Source organism: Ovis aries, chromosome 7, assembly GCF_016772045.2.
Source record: "Ovis aries strain OAR_USU_Benz2616 breed Rambouillet chromosome 7, ARS-UI_Ramb_v3.0, whole genome shotgun sequence".
NCBI classification, from domain to species: domain Eukaryota; kingdom Metazoa; phylum Chordata; class Mammalia; order Artiodactyla; family Bovidae; genus Ovis; species Ovis aries.
In genome coordinates this window covers 98,384,113-98,405,243 of record NC_056060.1, presented here as the reverse complement: position 1 = coordinate 98,405,243, position 21,131 = coordinate 98,384,113, and the positions used below count along the sequence as shown (strand labels likewise).

General features: G+C 37.4%; 1 protein-coding gene across 5 annotated transcripts in view; it reads left to right on the top strand.

Annotated features, from left to right (window-relative positions):
* Positions 1–21,131, top strand: part of EML5 (EMAP like 5) — a 155,442-nt gene that overhangs the window by 110,193 nt on the left and 24,118 nt on the right. For 3 of the 5 annotated variants that reach the window (XM_042252834.2, XM_060418474.1, XM_060418475.1), the window contains exons 26-31: positions 1,721–1,922; positions 2,636–2,762; positions 8,947–9,025; positions 10,350–10,479; positions 13,149–13,247; positions 16,823–16,843. In XM_042252834.2, coding sequence (XP_042108768.1) covers positions 1,721–1,922; positions 2,636–2,762; positions 8,947–9,025; positions 10,350–10,479; positions 13,149–13,247; positions 16,823–16,843 — 658 coding nt within the window. Of the gene's footprint in view, positions 1–1,720; positions 1,923–2,635; positions 2,763–5,477; positions 5,493–7,126; positions 7,136–8,946; positions 9,026–10,349; positions 10,480–13,148; positions 13,248–16,822; positions 16,844–21,131 lie in introns of all 5 variants that reach the window. The other 2 variants (XM_027972102.3, XM_042252835.2) reach the window with 2 other exon arrangements.

The following is a 21,131-nucleotide window of genomic DNA, read 5'->3' as shown; positions in this document are numbered from 1 at the left end:
TGTAGAATCAAAGTAAACAACGTTGGTTTAATGTGATGAATAATGCTATTTTTATAAAACCAAACTGTAGAGATTCTTTGAAATGTACATGGCCACATTAACTGTGTGCTGTGTGATGACTAAATCCTTTTACTGCTTTCTTCTGTTCAGACTCCTAGAGAAGGAAATGGCAGCCCACTCCAGTATTCTTGCCTAGAGAATCCCATGGACGGAGGAGCTTGGTGGGCTACAGTCCACGGGTTGCAAAGAGTCGGACACAACTGAGCGACTTCACTTTCTGTTCAAACTACTGGGAAACATTAGGCTTTCACTTAGCACAAAAATAAAATTCATGAAATCAAGCATAGATACATATTTACTTGTCACAAATTCAGATGAATGTTATAATCTAGCACCAACATGAGCATAAATATAAGTATGAAATATGGCACTGAAATCATGATATTCAGTGCATGATGGTCTTAATTAATTCATGTCAACATTGAAATGAAACTGTAAGTTTTAAAAATTCCCGTAGAGAACTCAGGTACCCAAGAAAATATTTCACAAGTCCTTGTTTTAGATATACTGAAGTTGTAGTACCTTATTTAATAAGAATGTGCTCCAATAAAACATTTGTTAGTAAAAATCTTCACTCTCCGTATACTAGATGGTACAGAAGCCCTAAAAATACGTTCTAGAATGTTGGTCCACAGATTTCTTCTTCTCCTTACTGTAGCAAGAACCACAAAATCGTAGGAAACTATCTTCTTCTGGTGTTTTCATGACAGATTTCTCTTCGATTTCAGCTGATTTTATTGATTCCTCGTTTCCAGAGAATCCACTAATTTAACTATTACTTACTATGTTTTGTTTCCCTGGGGAAGGAAATTGCAACCCACTCCAGTATACTTGCCTGGCAGGCCACAGTCCATGGGGTTGCAAAGTCGGACACAACTGAGCGACTGAACGTGTTTATTTAAGACATTTCTTATTTTAACACCCTTGAAAAGATATCCATATAAAACCTGCTTATGACATGTTGATCTGAAATTTACCTATGTAATCCAGTAATGCGAGTGTTCTAGATTTAAAAGTTACCAGTATCTTGGATTTTTCCTTATATTTAAAAGAAAAATACATTACTGTGTGTAACATCTGCTTATAATCAAAAACACTAGTGAATTACAATGAAAGATATTTACATGGGTATATACTGAAATGTTTGCTAATTACTTTTTTTAATATGCCAATGCTGTATGTACATAGGCATTCGTATCCTGATTTTCCCAGTTATTGTTTCTTTCCAACAATAATATGTGTGCATAGCCATTGTTTTTTAAAAGATATCCACCATAATTAACTATTACTGTATTGAATATTTACGGTATTTAAAATGTTTCACTGCTGTAAGTCAGTACTATGGCAAATGTTTTTTGTGTAGATAAGGTCTCCTTAGCATATACTCTTAAAAAGGGATGGTGAGACAAAGGTCAGCATTTTCATACTTTTCAATGTAAAATACCAAGTTGATTTCCAAAAGAGTTATGCCCATAGTACTAGCAGTGTGCAAAACTACTAGTTTATCCTGTCCTCACCAAGTTATTTTCTCTCTTTTTTTTTAACAAAGTGCCTTTGCAATGATTAATTTCCAATCAGAGATTAAGAAAGAAGTTCAAAATTATAGAAACTTTTCAAGTAATAAAATTTCTCAGAAATTTGAATTTTTTTCAATTTTTAGGGAAAATTTGGAAAGTTTAAGAGGTACGTGGCCCATAGTACACATGTCACAAACGTTCGCTGGACTTACGATGACAGCATGTTGGTCACCTTAGGAGGCGCAGATATGTCTTTAATGGTTTGGACAAATGAAATGGAGGGCTATCGAGAAAAAAGACCTTGTGACAGCGAAGAATCTGATATAGATTCTGAAGAAGATGGGGGTATGTCATTTTAAGATATTTTAACAAAAACATAGAAAAAATTTAGCACAACTGATTTAAACTGTGGAAGTTTAATAAGTAATAATAATGCTTGAATAATTATCGTTTCAGTCTTTTTGGTCTGTTTACCACCAGAATTTTTTTGTGACTCTAAAAATAACAGGTTGGCATATACTGATGACTTATTCTTCATTTAGCAATGTGTGATAATCATACTTTAAAGAAGTACTATTAAAATAAAATTATAGTATTGAACCTCATACTTTAAAATAATTTTGTTTTTTTCCTATTATACTAGTAATACCCACTCATTGTAGAAAAGTTAGAAAGTACGTTTTGCAATAAAAAAATGAACACAGCATCCATAATTTGAATACTCAGAGAGGTAACTTCTGTTAACATTTGGGATGTTACCCATAGGGGTATGTGTATTTATATACATTATCTTTTTTTTTTTTTTTAACAAAAATGGCATCATATTGAGGTGGGGTTTTTTTTGTAGCTTGCTATTATCACTTAATCAGAATTCTTTATCACTGAATATTCTTCTACATCATTTTTACTGGCTGTTTGTTATTTCATAATTTGACTATAACACGATGTATTTAACTTATTTCATATTGTTTAACATCCTTGTATCCTATTTTTAAGATCATAATTGAGATCCTCAGCTATAACATAGAGAATAAATAATTCTTATATTTTGATGTTAGGCTATGACAGTGATGTCACAAGGGAGAATGAAATCAGTTACACCATCAGAGCCTTATCAACAAATATTCGCCCAATGTTTGGAATCAAGCCTCATTTGCAACAAAAAGAACCCTCAACTGATGAGAGGTAACAATCAAATTTAAAACTAGATGAAGAAAAAGATACCAGTATTAGAAATTGAATTGATTGTTTAACTGAATTAATTTTTTGCAGAAAGTAAGTAGCGGTGGTACTCTTACATTTTACAGTCCCCACCTTCACAAACACAAACCATGTTTGTCCTTAAATACTTTTTGGTAATGAAGCTGTCCTTTGCAAGTAGCTTAGGGAATGATGCTATATATAAAGTCTGTATGATTAAAGGAATCTTACTTGCTAACTTTTATAAATATATGTGATAGGGTTTCAAGAAATAATACAAACTGAACCTAGTATGTTTTAGGAAGCACATGAACCAGAGAGATGCTTAAGTTTTGAAAAGGCCCTTTTATCCATGTGCATTTGATCAAGGATAGAAAGTCATTATTTTAATTTTTTTCCAAAAAGGCAAGTTGAAGTATAGCTTGTCTCTGGGAATTATTGGTCTTTGTCAAGAATCAGCAAATCAAAACAAGGCTGTGTGCACTGCAGTCTATGAGGAAAGAGAACTTCATTTAACAAATATCTTAGTGTAATGACAGATCAAGAGAAAAATTGTGAGCCTGATGTTTTTAAAGTCGTTAGAGAAGATAGAAAACAGTGAAGAGGCTTGTGGATCAGTGAACCGCGTAGAGTCACTTAAAAGGCGGGAGACGCGATGGTCTGTTTGGTGGTGTGAGTTGTATCTGACTCTCTGTGACCCCATGGACTGTAGCCCACCAGGCTCCTCTGTCCGTGGGATTCTCCAGGCAAGATTACTGCAGTGAGTTGCCATTTCCTTCTCCAAGGGATCTTCCCGACCCAGGGATTGAACCCTGGTCTCCTACACTGCAGGTGGACTCTTTACCCACTGAGCTATGAGCGAAGCCATAAGGGCATGAGAAGGGGCAGAATATTAAAGCAGAGGCATGTTTCTTTTAATGCCGAACATACCATGATCTAAATACTTGCACGGTATTCAAGGTTGAGGTGACTTGACTCTGACTTTGAAGACAGTTCAAAGGGCATGGTTTTTGGAATAAGATCCCAGGTGATGCCAATGGTGAAGAACCCACCTGCCAATGCAGGCAGACAGAGGTTCGGTCCCCGGGTCAGGAAGATTGCCTGGAGGAAGGCATGGCAACCCACTCCAGTATTCTGGCCTGGAGAATCGCATGGACAGAGGAGCCTGGCAGGCTGCAGTCCGTGGCGTTGCACGGAGTTGGACACAACTGAAGCAACTTAGCATGCAAATGGGTTAAAATACTCATTTTATCGTTTGCCAGTTGTATGACCTTGAGAAACTTTTCATTCTCTCTGAGCCTCAGTTTCCTCAGAGGTAAAAAAAAAAACAAACATTATAATCCACAATTTATGGAGTATTTCATGAAATGAAATAATGTATATAAAGAATTTAGGTAGTAATTCTTCACCACCCCTTTCTTGGACTAAAATACAGTGTAACCTAAGGAGATATCTGGTTAATACTGACACACTTCCTTTAAAAAAAATTTTTTTTACTGTAATTTAGGCCGCGTCACACTACTCGCGAGACCTTTGTTCCCCAACCAGGAATTGAACCCAGGACCACAGCAGTAAAAGCGCTGAGTCCTAACAACTGGACTCCAGGGAACTCCCTAAGAGCTTTTTCTTTTAGTACTGAAATTAAATATCCACAGAGTAATAAATACTACCTGTATATTTATTAATTAGAGCTGTATCAGTATGTAAATGTAGATGTTCATAATTAGAATATTTTCAGTATAGTACTTAATATTCCCTAAAAGAAATTATATCTCACAGGTAATGAAAAATATAATATAGGGAAGAAGAAACTCTAGATATTCTCGTTAATCTTTTTTCATTTATTATATTGATTTTTAAAGAAAATATTATCATTTATCAGATAAATGGAGTATGTCAGAAAATGTGACCTAATTTTAATCTGTAGACCGTCCCTCATGGTAAAACACTTAAATTTCCTCCTTGATTGTGGAAGTGACCCAAGTTCTGACAGAAATATTTTACTGCTCACAAAGAATGGTTGACACTGTCATAATTGTAATCTTTGCTGTTAACTTGCATTCTCAAAATTATTTATTTATTTTGCATTTTGTTCTCAAATTATTTTATCATTCAGCTCTACTAAATTCTCCTGAAAATGCCAAGGCAGAAAAGTCATTATTGTGATTCATAGTTAGGAGGCCTCATTTTCATCAAATGCAAGAATCAAAGGAGATAAAAATGAAGGTTTTTTTAATCAACTTTCACTTTTGTGAAGAGGTTAAATGGTCTGTATACATAATTGTCTTCAGTTTTAAATAAAATATATCATCATCAAATACAAAACATTTTTTAAACAAATAAAATGTTTGTCAAATGTCTACTTAAAAGGAAAATATTTCTGATGACAATTTGACTTTATTTAGTTGATTTTTTTGTGGATTCTTTTTTCCTAAATGACATTAATAATTTTATGTTTTTCTTTTTCTGTTTAAGTATTTTTATGACAAGTCTTAATGTATTTAAAGTAGTTACTTGTCAATCAAATTTCCAATATTTTTTAATAAATCAGAACAATGTGACATAAAATTTAGGCACTGTTGTATTTCCTTAGAATTTTATTGACATGTTACCTTTATTCTGTCTACTAAACTGATATATTTTATTCACCATCAATTTTCATATCTGTTTATCTCCTTTTTTCTCTTGCTTCTTTTGAAGGCAGGGAGTAGTAAGGTAAGTTATTTTATTTAAGAAAATATTTTACTCAAATTTATTCTTCTGTTTTGGTCTTTGTGGTATTTTAAGGTATTGATTTTTTTCCTTATAAAACACTGAACTAGTTTTGCTGAGAAAGAATTAGAAAATGAAAGAGAACAAATCCTACAAAAGAGTTGCATTTGAAGATACAATATGTAAGCGTTGTTGTAAGGGTCTTCCTTATAATCAGTGTTTTTACAGATGACTTTTCATAAATGCCTGTACTCTAATAGTTTTAGTTTTTCCTTAAATTTCAAAGACTTGTAAAAACAGTAATCACACATATTTCTCAGTGAAAACTTTTCCAGTTGATAGCAAACCTGTTAGTTTCATGTCATAGTTAATATATTCATTAATATAGGGCAATAATGATATTTACATGTTTAATAAAATTATATGTGCAAGAAAGGACTGTTTGGGGTCGTTTGATAGCTGCCTTTAGTAAATAAAAGTGTCTTCAGACAGTTTCTGAAACAGGACAGGATGGAAAAGCCTCGTCTGTTTTGGAAGTTAAAAAAGGCACCAGCAGGGAAATGCTGACAGATAAGATGAACAAGTAAATTTGAGAAAGATTGTTCAGAGCTTCGAATGTTAGGTACTCCTTAGTTATTTTGGCAGATAGCAGGAATTCACTCTGTTTTAAGCAGGAGGTGATGTGTGCAAAGATATGAGTCTGGAGTGTGATGTGACTTCTTTAAAAGGCCCTCATAATCTTACACTATTTTAGCAGAAGTAAAACATTCAGACCTAGCATCAGACCTGGAATAGCTTCTTTGGGACTAAGCTCTGCATTTTAAAGGAACATTGACAATTTACAGTGAACTAGAAAGAAACACAGGATAAAGGAAAGTTGGGTGGCCACTTCACATAAAGAATAATTCATCATTTTTGGAATCACTAGTTTCAAAAAAAAAAAGAAAACTAAGTGGAGATATAATTGCCGTCTTACAAGCAGTTGTTCATGTAGGATTTAGTAAATGCCCACTTGTCATCAGGGTTGTGAAGGGTTGTTCTAGACATGTAAGAGAATTCTGGTTTCATTGGGAGGGGGGAGGAGATTAACAGCTATGATCCTTCCAGTTCTGTTCAGCCATTATGTTGCTATGGGGAATTTTTTATAGTTACCTCTTTGTTGGAACAGCCTCAAATACCACATGGTCTCAAGACTCCCTCCGCATGCTTGGTTACGTTGGCTGACTGGGAGTCCCTCTGGAGTCAGAGGAGGGGGAGCTTCGGTTCCTTAGACAGTCCTTAATAGCAGTGCAGTGCTACCAACCTTTTAAGTTAATAAACATTAAATAAGCTTAAATATTTTGTTTGAAATTCAGTTTGCACTGTGGAAAATAAGAGTGGCAAGCTATACACAACATAGAACATGTTGAATCCTTTTCCGTTTCATCTTTTTTCTTCTGATTTCCCTGCCATTAATGGAATAATTTAAGCCTTTTTTACTTATAGCAATAAATAAAAACAATAGGCCTTTACTATATACCGTATAGTTTATCTGCATTAAATGTGTATAAGTATTTTATTACAGGACATATTTTACTACTATTTTCAATTCAGATTTGTGTTGTAATCTTTTCCCTTTTTTATCTGCTGCTGGAAAGAGGCTCCAGGTAACCTTCTCTCTTTGCTCTAGTCCATGAGGCCTGATTTTGTCTTTTTATTATCTTTGATATTTACCATTAATGAGCTGTGTCACTTGGTGTTCTTTACCTCTGTTCACAGCTTTCCATGTTTTTCTCCTTTGAAATCAGTATCCCTGAAATGACTATATCTTAATAATTGGATTCATACCTGATGGGTTATAGTTCATGGAGTCACAAAAGTCAGACATGACTTTTTCACTTTAATAATTGGATTCATGACATATAAGTAACTGCCTTACTAAAACTTAATCCATTTGATTTGTATAATTTTCCAAGTTGTATAATTTTAAGCAATAATATATCCTATATAAATTATCTTTATAAACATTAAAATATGCTTAATTGTTATACAGGATTTAGAGATAAAAATTATACACTTATTAAAGCTGTCAGACAATAACACTGAATAAAGGTCAAGAACTTGGAGAAGGCAAGGCTGCTCCCATTCTTTAGAATGATTTTAGCAGAAATATTTTAAAATACTAAATAATATAAAGTTAATTCTATTGATTACTTATAGACATTTTAAAAGTATGTGAAAAAGGTTTGGAATCAAAAATTTTTGTGGTAATTTGAAAAGTCCTTCATATAATGTTGCAAGTGCAGAGCTTTTATGTCACCCATCATGGCTCTGTACGTCTGCATGCTGCCTCACATACATACGAAAACACACGTCTGCTACATGTTCAAGACATGACACTTTCTTTACTTTTTATAGGTGTGTACCTTGAAAATCACTTTGAAAATGCAGATATATTGTTATGCCTTTAATTTTGTGAATTTATTCCGAAATGTTAGAGTTTTCTTGACTGGAAAGTTAGCTTGTATCATTTTCAGATTTAGTTGTTATTCAATATTAAAATTTGAAGGGTGAGGTGATATATGATTGATTTAGATTCACTGTTCAGCTTATTAAACATTGGAATAATGACTATCTGAGTTTAAACTAAATGATGTGAGTTTAAAAAACAACAATAAACAGAAGGCTTTTTTTAGGGAAGAGTTGCCACATTTAAATAGCTGAAAATGGGAGCTCCGTATACCTAACGACACGTTATAAATAGATTCTGAGCTTAGTGGTGGAAACAGAGGGAGAGGAATAGATTTGAGAGCTGCTGTGTAAGTTTGCAAAATATGAGGTAAATAGTGAAAAGGAGGGAAGAGGCATTGGAGGCAGTAGTAACAGCCTTTTACAGAGTCGCCGTAAGATGTCTTGTGCACCTAACTGACAGTGTTGCCATAGACACACTAGGAACTTCAGAGGAGAAGATAAAGGGCACAGAGGCCCTGGTGATGAGTACACGTTTGAACTCAGATGTGATTTACATCGCCAACAGTATGGGAGGTGTATAGAAATATTTTCAAAATTCAGGAAGTATATATTGAGTACTTGCCATGTGCAAGATACTGAGATAGCTACGTTAGAGCAGTAATCTAGGCTGTTGTTGATAACGCACCCCATCAAGAAGCTTTTGCGTTTGTAAAACTAACATTTGTATATTTTTATCACCAGTCTGTTCTTGTGCTGTTGTATTAGCTGCATTTATGGAACAAACATCAAAGAAATTAAAAGGAAAGTGAATAGAAGTTCTGACATTTTCTTTCTACCTTGCTGCCTTAGAAGATACCAAGATATAGAGGGTGGAGTCTAGTGAGAAACACAGATTGGGTTCACTCTTGGGGTGGAGTGTCGGACATTGCTCTCTGGAGGGCTGAGAGGAGCTGGGTGAGGGCGCTGGGTGACACTTCCCTTCCTCTCTCCTGCTTCTCTGCTTCAGGCCTCCGGTGAGCAGGGCCCCACCGCAGCCAGAAAAACTCCAGACCAACAACGTCGGCAAGAAAAAGAGGCCCATAGAGGTGAGGACAATCCACCGCCCGGTGCTAACTTGTACCTTAGAATGTGTCCAGGGTTTATTCTGTTTCCTTTCTGTAGAACACCCAAATCTTACCATTATTCTTTATGAAAACAAGCGTATCGAGTATTCTTTTTTGTTCAGTTGTAAACATTGATTGGTTAACTGTCGAGTCTGAGCTTGGATTGACATCCTCTGTTCCCTTTTTTTTGTGTGTGTGTCTTTTAGTTTTCTATGAATAATGCCCTGAATTGAACCATATCTCAGAGAACTTCTAAATGCAAATGTGTGGAATGATCTGTGGTTTATAGAAGCATAGTGACCTTAGAGTGTCCTGTACTTAGTGGTTCGAACTTATAAGTTAAAGATTTAATATTTATACTAAATCAGGAACTTTTACCCCATGAGATATTCACTGTAAAGTTTAATAACGGCCTCGCTTCCAAGCAAAGAAACTTTCCACAATAATTGAGCAAAAGAGAAAAGTTCTCCCATATTTCATAATTTCATAATCCCAGTATCAGCAATAACAAACAGACTGCTGTGTGTGTGTTAGTCGCTCAGTCATGTTTGACTCTTTGCAACCCCACGAACTGTAGCCCGCCAGACTTCTCTGTTCTTGGAATTCTCCAGGCAAGAATACTGGAGTGGATTCCCTTCTCCAGAGGATCTTCCCGACCCAGGGATCAAACCCTGGTCTCCTGTATCGCAGGCAGATTCTTTACTATTTGAGCTACAGGGAAGTCCTTAAGCAGACTGCTCAGTGAGGTCAAAAGCAAGGTGTAAAGCTGTGGGAGGTGATTGTTGTACTCTCTGCCCCACTCAGCCTCGCACGGTCAGTGAGAATGGGCACGTGGAGTAGCAGGATTACCGTGAGCACGAGTTATCAGGGACGGCGTGCTCAGTGTATGGAGCTGATAGGCTCTTTAGATGCTTGGAAGCACACCACTTGGACCTAATTTATCCTCAGTCATATGTACAGATCAAATATTTTTGACTAACAGTTAACACAAATTGAAATATTTTTCTTTTGGACACAAAGTATCTCAGTGTTTAACACACGAAACCTTAAGAACTAAACTTCTTGGAGTCAGGTGACAGTGTGCTCCCTTTTCATTTTCACAGATTCACATAGAGAAGTAGGGGTGTGTGCTTCAGCTGCTCGAAGAAGCTTAGATAGAGAGGCGCATCTAGCTTAGTTTTGTGCTTGAAATTTATAAATCAAAGATGCATCCTCCATTTTGACTAAAGACCACCAGTACTGTTTACAACAAAGTAATGGTGAACATTTAGACATGAGCAAATGTATGATTTTATCGTTGTTTTAGGACCTTGTGTTGGAGCTTGTTTTTGGCTATCGAGGCCGAGACTGCAGGAATAACGTTCATTATTTAAATGATGGTGATGATATAATTTATCACACTGCATCTGTTGGAATTCTTCACAATGTTGCTACAGGTAGGAAACCCTAATTCTCCATTCCCCTCTTTTTAAAATGGAGAATTTTTTGTTTAGCATCTTAAAACTCTGTTAAACATATGAATAATTAAAATACATGAATCTGGAATATGAATATTTCATACTGTAGAACTTCCTAGTAATACTTTAAGGAATTGACAGTCTTGAGGAGAGTATAGCACAGCATAAAAGGACTTCATGATGCAGAGAGCTCATAGATCTTGGTTAGAAGCGAAGGATGCCTGTGTGCTGGAAGCACGTGTCACAGCAGAAGCGTTGGAAACTGTATTCTGTTTCCTCGCAAGTGGCTGTCTGATAGTTAGTGATTGAAAGATTGAAAGGAACATGTTGGTGAGTGATTGCTAGGGACTGGCGGTGGAGTGGCAGTGTTCATGCCGAGCGCTTGGAAAGCCAAAAAGGTTAACTAAGAAAGCTGCTTGCTTGTGACGTGACTGATAATACCTATTCGATGCAAGAGATGGGAAAATATTTCTTGACGTCTATTTAACTGATTGTATTGTTGAAAAAGTTCTCTAAGCATCATTTGATGACCAAGGATGTGATAATCCTACTGTAATACTCTTTATTAATTTTGAATTGCTTTATTACATAAAGTTATAAACTTCATAAAGTCAGAATGTTGTTCAGTTGCTCAGTTGTGTCCGACTCTTTGTGACCCCCACATGGACTACAGCACGCCAGTCTTCCCCGTCCTTCACCATCTCCTGGGACTTGCTCAAACTCATGTCCATTGGGTCAGTGATGCCATCCAACAAATTTATCCTGTCATCCCCTTCTACTCCCGCCTTCGATCTTTCCCAGCATCAGGGTCTTTTCAAATGAGTCAGCTCTTTGCATCAGGTGGCCAAAGTATTAGAGTTTCAGACTCAGCATCGGTCCTTCCAGTGAATTTTCAGGACTGATCTCCTTTAGGATGGACTGGTTTGACCTCCTTGCAGTCCAAGGGACTCTCAAGAGTCTTCTGCGACATCACAGTTCAAAAGCATCAGTTGCTCGGCACTCAGCTTTCTTTATGGTCCAACTCTCACATCCATACATGACTACTGGAAAACCATAGCCTTGACTAGACGGACCTTTGTCAGCAAAGTGATGTGTCTGCTTTTTAACATGCTTTCTAGGTTGGTCATAACTTTCCTTCCAAGAAGCAAGCATCTTTTAATTTCATGGCTGTAGTTGCCATCTGCAGTGATTTTGAGCCCAACAAAATAGTCTGTCTGTTTGTATTGAAGATGCAGTTTATTTAGTACAAACATTTCTGGCTTTTTTTCCCTCTGGTAGCTTCACTAATTAGGTAGAATGGATTATGTGAGTCATAATCCCCTGCCCCTGGTCAGTATTAATCATTAATATGGTATATCTGTTTTAGTTTCCTTAAGAAAAAGATTCATCAAGATTACACAAATCAATGGTAATTTTCTATTCAATACTTTAGGTCATTACAAAATACCTCTTATGAATAGAAAATCCTCTTTGAGGCTTCACTTATCCTTCACAGAGAATATAGAAGAAAAGACACACTACATAAGGATGGAAGTGTAAACACATTTCCATGTTTATACGTGTCATTTGCCTTAGTTTCCTGGATTTTAGTTACTCGGCTCCCTAATGATGGAATGTAGAGAGCTGGGGTAGAGGAGTGCCTAGGCCTCTGCTCCAGTGGCCTCTGTCTGTTCTGCGGGTTCATTGCTGTGCGTATAGTCCAGGAAGTCCTCATCTGATAGTTGATCTACTGATTTAGTCAGTAGTACATATAATTATTTGTTTATTCCTTTAACTGAACTCAGCCCTGGGAAATATGAAGCACATTTTACTTTGAGAAGTTCAAAAGTAATGTTAGCTATATTAAATGTTATTCAAACATGGTTTTCTTTGGTTTTGTTTTGCTCTTTGGAGGACCTAGTGTCAATGGCGCCCTGTAGCCTGGGCCCCGTCTGCCAGCCTGGCCTCGTCCCCCGCCTCTCCGTTTGGCTTGCAGGAGCCTCCCTTCCCTGCCTCCTGCACAGTCACAGTCTGCCAGGGCCTCTCCACTGTTGCTGCTACAAGATGAATCAGATTACTTCTTTGATCAGAATTCTTTCAGTACCTCCCCACTGACTACAGAATAAATATAAAATTTAATAATAGGCTTGTTTTCCAAATCCTCTGTAATTCTAGTTCAAACTTGCCTGTCCAATGATATTTCTCACTTGTCTTTTTTGTTACCCTGTATTTCAGCCAAACGAGCCATCTGTATGCATACCCACGGCTCCCCTGCCTGTGTATCTTTGCTTCAAGTATTCCTCTTCCTGAAATGCCTGCCCCAGCCGCACTCACATTTCCAGAATCTGTTGTGTCAGTTCAGGAGTGCCATCTGTTCATGAGAAGAACAGATCGCTGCATATTTCCATAGCGCTTTGATCTTTAACTCTCTTGTGGTGCTTGATGTCTCCAGCCTGGTTTTACATGGGTTATGCCTTTCAGGGTTCACTACGTTAAGGATTTGTCAGTCACGTTTACGTCCTTAGGATGCAGTATATATACTGTGCTCAAAAAATAAATGTTAAATAAGCAAGGAAGCTAAACACAGCAGTTTATTACTCTGAGTAAAGTGTATTTGACTATTTCACATTAAAGTTTTCAAATTTAATTTTCAAATTCTTTTTTTATAGGGACTCAGAGTTTTTATCAGGAACATAATGATGATATTCTGTGCCTCACTGTAAATCAGCACCCTAAATTTATCAACATAGTGGCAACTGGCCAAGTAGGTATGTTTCTGTATTTTAAAAAGAAATAGTATTAAGTAGTTGTCTTCTTTAAATTAATTCAGTATCCCAGGGGAAAGAGACTGAAACACTTCTGTGTATTGTCTGAAATGCATTTGTGCATGAAGCACGCATCCAGTTTTACCATATTATTTGCTTCCAGGTATTTTTTTTTTTCACTTTGCTTATCTGTATTGGTTCAGACAGTTCAGAATGAAGAGCATTGTATTTTATGATGGTTGAAATAGTTGGATTTAATTGTTTAGCAGAAATTTCTGAGCAGCAGAAAGTTTAATTTAATAGCATGTGGAGGAGGAAGGCAGAGTCTGAGGCGGGAGTGGTAAGAAAGAGGAGCTGAGCAGTGACTGACGAGCGGGCACAGCCTCTGCCTCCGGGGACACCCTGGAGAGCTGAGAAGCCGAGCCCATGCTGTCGGTGAGCCCTTCACCTCTCCTTTGGCGGTGATCAGATTTGCCAGCTGGTTTTGAAATCCCCTATCTTGCTATTTTCTTTCAACTCTAGAAAATTTTGACAAAAGTCATAACTCCACAAGCAAAATGGTGAGCGGGTGGCAGGTCTCTTTAGGACAGACCTACCAGTGACTGACCACGGTGACTGCGGAGCAGCAGACTGATCAATCAGCGCGGCCGTCACAGCCCGCGTATAGTGTGGAAGGATGGTCGAAGCCATTGGGTTATTGGGCTTCGGTGAGCCTCAGTGGCTAAGGCAACTTTCCAGGCACTTTTTCCTTCTTGAAGAAGATAATTTAGGCTTTAACACGATCAGTTAGAAGGTTGTGCTCTGTTATCTATTCGTTCTACAGTTATGACACAAAGACCCTTTATTCTTCATTTCTGTAAAAATTTTCTCCTTTTAAAAAGAAAGGTCGGTTCTTAACCTGTTACATACACAATATTCTAAGCTTTGAATTTATTAGTTATTTACATTTTATTGATGTATAGTTGATACATGATGTGTTAGACTCTGATGTACAGCAGGGTAGTTCTTTTCTGTTATGGGTTATCACAGGATATTGAATATAGTTCCCTGTGGTATACAGTAAGACCTTGTTGTTTATCTGTTTTATATATAGTAGTTTGTATCTGCTAATCCCAGACTTCCAGTTTCTCCCTCCCCCGTATCCTTTCTCCTTTGGTAACCATGAATTTGTTTTCTATGTCTGTGAGTCTCTTCCTGTTTTATTAGTGAGCTAATTTGAGTCGTGTTTTGGATCCCACATATGTGTGATGTCATATGGAATCTGTCTTTTCTCCTTTTGACTTGCTCACTTAGTATGATAATCTCTGGGTCCATCCGTGCTGCTGCAGATGGCATTGTTGCGTTCTGTTTTAAGGCTGAGTATTATTCCGTTGTGTATATATGTACCACGTTTTCTTTAACCATTTATCTGCTGATGGACATTTAGGTTGCTTCCATGTCTTGGCTCTTGTAAATAGTGCTGCTATGAACATTAGGATGCATGTATCTATTCAAAGTAGAGTTTTCTCTGGATATATGCCCAGGAGTGGGATTGCCAGGTCATATGGCAACTCTGTTCTTAGTTTCTTGAGGAATTGCATGCTGTTTTCCATAGTGGCTACACCAATTTACATTCCTAGCAACAGTGTCCTCTGGAGGAGGAAATGGCAGCCCACTCCAGTATTCTTGCCTGGAGCATCCCATGGACAGAGGAGTCTTGTGGGCTCCAGTCCATGGGGTCGCAGAGTCAGACACGACTGAGGGACTAACACATGCATACGTCTAACAGTGTAGAAAGGTTCTCTTTTCTCCACACCCTCGAAAAAAATTGGAGACTTTCTGAGGATAGCCATTCTGACCTGCATCAAGTGGTTGGTTTGCATTTCTCTGATAATTTGTGATGTTGAACAGTATGCCTTCTTTGGAGAACTGTCTGTTTAGGTCTTCTTCCGATTTTTAATTGGGTTGTTTGTTTTCTGTCATTCAGTTCTGTGAGCTGTTTGCATATTTTGGAAATTAAGCCCTGTTGGTCAAATTATTTGCAGATATTTTCTTCCAATCTGTAGGTTGTCTTTTCATTTTATTTATGGTTTCCTGTGCTATGCAAAAGCTTCTAAATTTCCTCAGGTCCCATTTGTTTATTTTTGCTTTTATTTCTGTTGCCTTTGTAAGTTGACCTAAGAAACCATTGGAGAATGGTTCCTTTGCGTCATTTTACTTGTTTCAATCAATGTTTCTCTGACTTTATGAATTTAGGAGAAACAATTATCTATTGTGGGCCTGAAGGAATGTTTTTATATGTAAGTGTTCTAACCTCTCCTTAGGAAGCTCTGTTGTAAAATGCTTCCTCATATAGAACAGAAATCTTTCTCTCTTTCATTGTGATTCACCAGTCCTCATTTTGGGGCACCTAGAATATTTAGACCTGTGATGGTTAGGTCTTTATCTGTACTCTTTATTTGCCCCAGGCCCACAGATATTCCAGGATAAGCCTGTTTTCCAAAACCAAAACCCTCAGTTTTAAACGGTTCTTTATGTGACATAGTTTCAAGTACTGTCATCATTTAGTTGTCATCAGAGCATGTTCAAATTTAAAAGTGGTCTATCCTGACTGGTCTTCTCAGCACAGTCAAGTACTTTATTGCCTTTTCTCTCTTATTCCAGGTCAGGACACAATACATCTACATTATCAATATGTCCTTGAAACAATAATTTCATAGGCTTCCCAGGTGGCGCTAGTGGTAAAGAACCCGCCTGCCAATGCAGGAGACATAAGAGACCTGGGTTCAGTTCCTGGGTCGGGGAGACCCCCTGGAGAAGGAAATGGCAGCCCACTCCAGTATCCTTGCCTGGAAAATCCCATGGACAGAGGAGCCTGGCGGGCTGCAGTCCATGGGGTCACACAGAGCTGGACACAGCTGAAGCACACAGGGACATAAAGTTCTAATAAAGCAGAGAACAATCGTCTCTCTAAAAAAGGTTTCTAAAGTTTTCTGCTTTCTTTCTTGCTAAAGATTATTGACTCTAAAATTTTTATTAATAAGTATTTCTACTGTAAATTACAATGAATTTCGTATTTTCTTTTTTGGCAATCTTTTACTCAGACAGAAAATGTTTAGTTAAAAAAAATAAGAAAGGGGTTAGTTTGTGGCCTGAATTAAGAGCCTTCCTTTCCTTGAGTTACATGCCAACTTGTACCATCATTTCTTTCAGATGATTTAGATCCGATTCTTCCCTTCAAGTAGAGCTACATAAGAGCCCGAAGGATCTATTAGCAGGGCGTCTGTAAACCGAAATAAAGTCATATCACTTTTAAACCGTATCAGGACTATTTTAAATGTTTTTCTAGTTTCATGTAAGTCACTAAAGAAAATACTGATCTAAAGATGAAAAGGTCATATGCATATAATACTAATATGCATATATAATTGGAATTAGTGGCTTCACTTACAGTATACTCAATTTTACATAATTTTATATATGACACAGTTATTTAACTTATTTAAAATTATCTTGTGGCAGTTGAGTCTTTATAAATTTTGCATATAGTGTTTATGCTGTTTCTGGATCATTGTTTTTCTGCTACTTTTCCATTATAGGTGATTCAGCAGACATGTCAGGTAAGGAAGTCTATCACTTTCTATTTTACTCATATTGTTAAGTAGTGATAGCCTACATTTTTATAGAGTAATAAGATAGCTGAACTGTTTTGTGTTCTTTAAAAGTCAAGAATACATCATTTTAATGTCATGATAGTGAGCCCAATCTACAGTAATTTTTTTAAACTGATATATTTTGACTTTCTTAGCATGCTCAGAATTGTTATAAGCACTTTACTTGTAATACCTATTTAGTCATCACGAGAACTCTCCATAGTAGGTATTAACCTGCCAATATCATATAGCTGGTAGGAATAAAGGTAAAATTTGATCTTAAGTATGAATCAGTAAATTTTATTGCCTAGAAATAAAAAACGTTTCAATTACTATTTTTATATAATCATCAAAATTATTGCGTATGTTAGATCAACAGAACATTTAAAGATTTGAAAATAACTTTTTCTTATTAAATTAGACCATGACTTTGTGAAGTTACAAACCTCTTAGATGAACAAATGCATGTCAGTTGTTTTTAGATATTATAATAGCTTAGGCTTTTTCAACTCAGTTTCAGTTCATTTAAGATAGTAGGAATCAACAGTCTGATAAGAAAACATTGCCCAGTGGTTTGCACACATTTCCTTCTCCTCCAGGATAAGGCATGGTTTTGTGATTTGACTGTTTAGCCACAAATGTATTTGGCACAGCAGACAGTGGCCTTGCTCTCTTGGGCTACACTCAGGAGCAGAGGTTCGCAGACTTAGCACCCTTGGGCCACATCTGCCCACCACCTGTTTTTGTACAGCCCATGACTAAGTATAGTTTTTAGTCATTGAAATAGTTGGAAAATGTCAAAGGAAGAATAAAATTTCACAAAACATGAGCAGTGAGGAATTCAGATTCCAGTGTCCACAGATGAGGCTTCTGGACACGGCCCTGCCCGTCGAGTCACGTACCGTCCACGGCAGCTTTGGTGCTCTCGTGGCAGGGTTGAGGCAGAGACTGTTCTGAGCACTCACCGCTTTCCAGTGCAGCTTGGCACACTACAGGTCGCAGTGGTTCTGTTTTAAAGCTTGACAGGTTTTGAGTGCTGCAGGTACTGCTATATTCCACAACATTTTGTTGTTGTTGAATTATAGTTGATATACAGCATTATATAACTTTCAGATATACAACACTGTTATTCATTTTTTATAGCTTATATACCACTAAAAGTTATTAAGATAATGGCTATACTTCCCCTGTGCTATACAATATATCCTTACCTATTTTGTACAAAGCATTTTTTATCTCTAATCTCCTGCCCCTCGTCTGCCCCACCGCTTCCCGCTCTCCTTAGGTCACCTCTAGTTTGCTCTCTGTATCTGTGAGTCTGTTTCTGGGTTGCGTATACGTCCACGTGTACTGGTTTTTAGGTTCTACATATGAGAGGTGTCGCATGGCATCTGTCTTTCTCTGACTTATCTCACTGAATACAACATTCTCTAGGGGTACCCACCTTGCTGCCATTTGGTTTTTAACCATGGCATATCTATCCTGGCAAAACAAGAGAGGGGAAAGGAAAAATAGGCTGGATGTCAAACTATAAAGGCACAGTGGAGTGTGGATTTTGTTGTCAAATGAGATGGTAAAACATTGTGCTTTTTATGCAGTGATACTGTAGCTGTGCTGAAAGAATACAGTATATGTCAACATTTTCACACTGACTTTATTGCAATATCCCCAGGTCACAGGAAAGCAAAAATCAGAAAAATCAGGAACTTTAAAACAGTACCTTGAGACTTCCCTGGCGGTCCAGTGCCTGGGACCCCAGGCTCCCACTGCAGGCGGCTCAGGCTCAATCCCTGGTCAGTGAGCTAGGATCCTGCATGCAGTGTGGTGCCGCCAAAAATAAGCAAAATAGAATTTAAAAATTATTTAAACAACACAATATCTCATCACAACAGAATTTCTTCAAAAAATAAAAAGAAAATTTGGCGAAAACCTCAGTAAGGTTCTGAATGACTCATTTGTCAGCTAATTAGGACAAGCTGTTTATTGCTGGCTTAATTAAGTCATGTCTGGCTGCAATGAATGAGTGTCCAGACAGGATAAACTTGTTTAAGATCTTCTGCCAAGAACCATTGCTAAAACAGTTGAGGGCTTTGCGAACAACATCAGTAGTCACCAAAAACAGGCCCAAAGGGGGCAGATGATTCTGAATGGTTCTTGATAGGTTGACAGATGTTGCCAGTTGTTTATTGGAGGAATCAGTGCTGACTTTTCAGTGACAGTTTGCCTCTATAAATGGTCTCCATGTAACAACTTGAAAAGATAATATTTTCAAATAACTTAAGAAAACAGTAATTCAGTACAACCTGAAGTGGAATCTGTTAAGATATACTACAACTGAGGGTGGTAAAAATATGTGTGGAGCAAGAGCAGAAAAGAGGACATAGTTTGTAAAATTTACAAGGCTTATGGACTTTAAAGGCACCTGAAGCCTATGGTTTATGCACTGTGTTATTCCTCAGCAGCTGCTTTGTGAAAAATATTTCAATCTATCATGTATAATTGAACCTCAGTATTTTGTTTTTGAGAGTCAGCAGTTAATTTTATTTGCCCTCATAGCCTTAACCATCAATTCCATTAATTTCTGTCAGAAGTAGCAGGTGAATGTCCGGACTTGCCCTGCCGCAGCAGTTCAGTGGTTTAGCAGTAGTAACATCTTGTTGTTGTTGTTCTTTGCAATTTCTGTCACTCAGAGCCAGGACTGAAATTTTTCTGAGACGAACTGCCCTCAGTCTCTATTATGGAAAACTGAATGGCTTTGGAAATGAGTTTTTGCTGCAGATTTGATAGTGTTTCTTAATGATTCAACCTGAAGTTACAAGGAAACTACAATTACAGTTACACACGTTGAAATTACAGTGCTTATATGTGAAACTGATACTGCAGGAGAGTCATTTGGTGACAGCTAATCCTTGAATCACAAGCCATGCCGAACTGCACTGTGCGTGTCTCATCCCGTCAGAAATTAAGACACCAGCTTCCCTTTCCCACACAAATTTGCAGCAAGTATATTTTCTGGGCTCAAATTTCAGTTCCAGCAGCATCTTTTTAGATCTTGTTACAAGTGTAAAGAAAATTGCCATATTTAAAAAATCTGTTTAACTGTACAGTTGAAGAACTTCCACCTAATGTTCAATTTATAGTTATTATTCTGCAGTATAATACATGCTAAAAGACAAACATCAGGCCAGAACGCTAATACAGTTTTCTGAATGCCTTCCAAGTGGTTAACATATTCTGTTAAAATCATTTGCTTTCAGACTGATACTCATATTTGACAGCACCTATCTGTGAGACATTGTCAGAATTGAAAATCATTACAGGTCATCATTAACAGATGAACATTTGTAATTTTTTAAAAAAATAAAGAACATTGACTTTGAACCCTACTTAAGTGAATTAATATTCCCCCCCAAAAAATTAATTCTCATTAGTAGATCAATATTATAAAAATTTTCACTCAGTGAATTTTATCAATAAAACTTTTGTGGAAATTTGTTTTCTACAAAAGAAGATTGTTTCCTTGTACTACATAAGAACCTGCACAGAATCTTCAGTTTTGTCTCTCTTACAGTAGAAGCTTGCTGAGTCCTACTCTAGAGGGAGACAGGCAATAAATAAGTACATTTTTTGAAATAGCATGATCTAAGATGGTGATGAACATGATAAAAAACGACAGGGTGATAGCAACAAAGCAGTGGTTTTCAGGAGTGTTAGGATTTAGCCAGGCCAAAAATGATACTAAACAGCGACGGCCAGAGGGTGGTCTGGGGGCTCCAGACTCAGGCCTGGTTTCAGACTCCTAGACCAGCCACATCCCCAGTGGTCCTAGAGGGTCAAGGCATGGCGCTCCTAGATCTCTGTCTCTTTCAAAGCACTGCTCCGGGGGCCACACAGAACCTGCTTCTACCAGCTTCTGCCCAGGTTAGCTGCTGAAGTCTCAGAGACCAGGATTTGTTATTGGAGGCTGATCGTGTAGACATGGAGCAACAAGGACTGAAACAGCATACTCCCGGGAGAAGGCAGGTATTCAGTGCCCAGATGGACAAGTAGCCTTATCGACACAGGAAACATTTCAGAAGTCAGGTTCTTACACCCTGGCAAGCAGGCCATTCTAGTGACGGTGAATTCAGTCCTGCTGTGTTAACTCTTTGCTGTGGGGGCCCTAACGCTGAATCAAGAAACAGGAAGGTTAGTGTGACTGGAGTAAAGCCTCTGAGATGAACTTTGAAAGAGGTTGGGTCAGTCACGTAGGGCA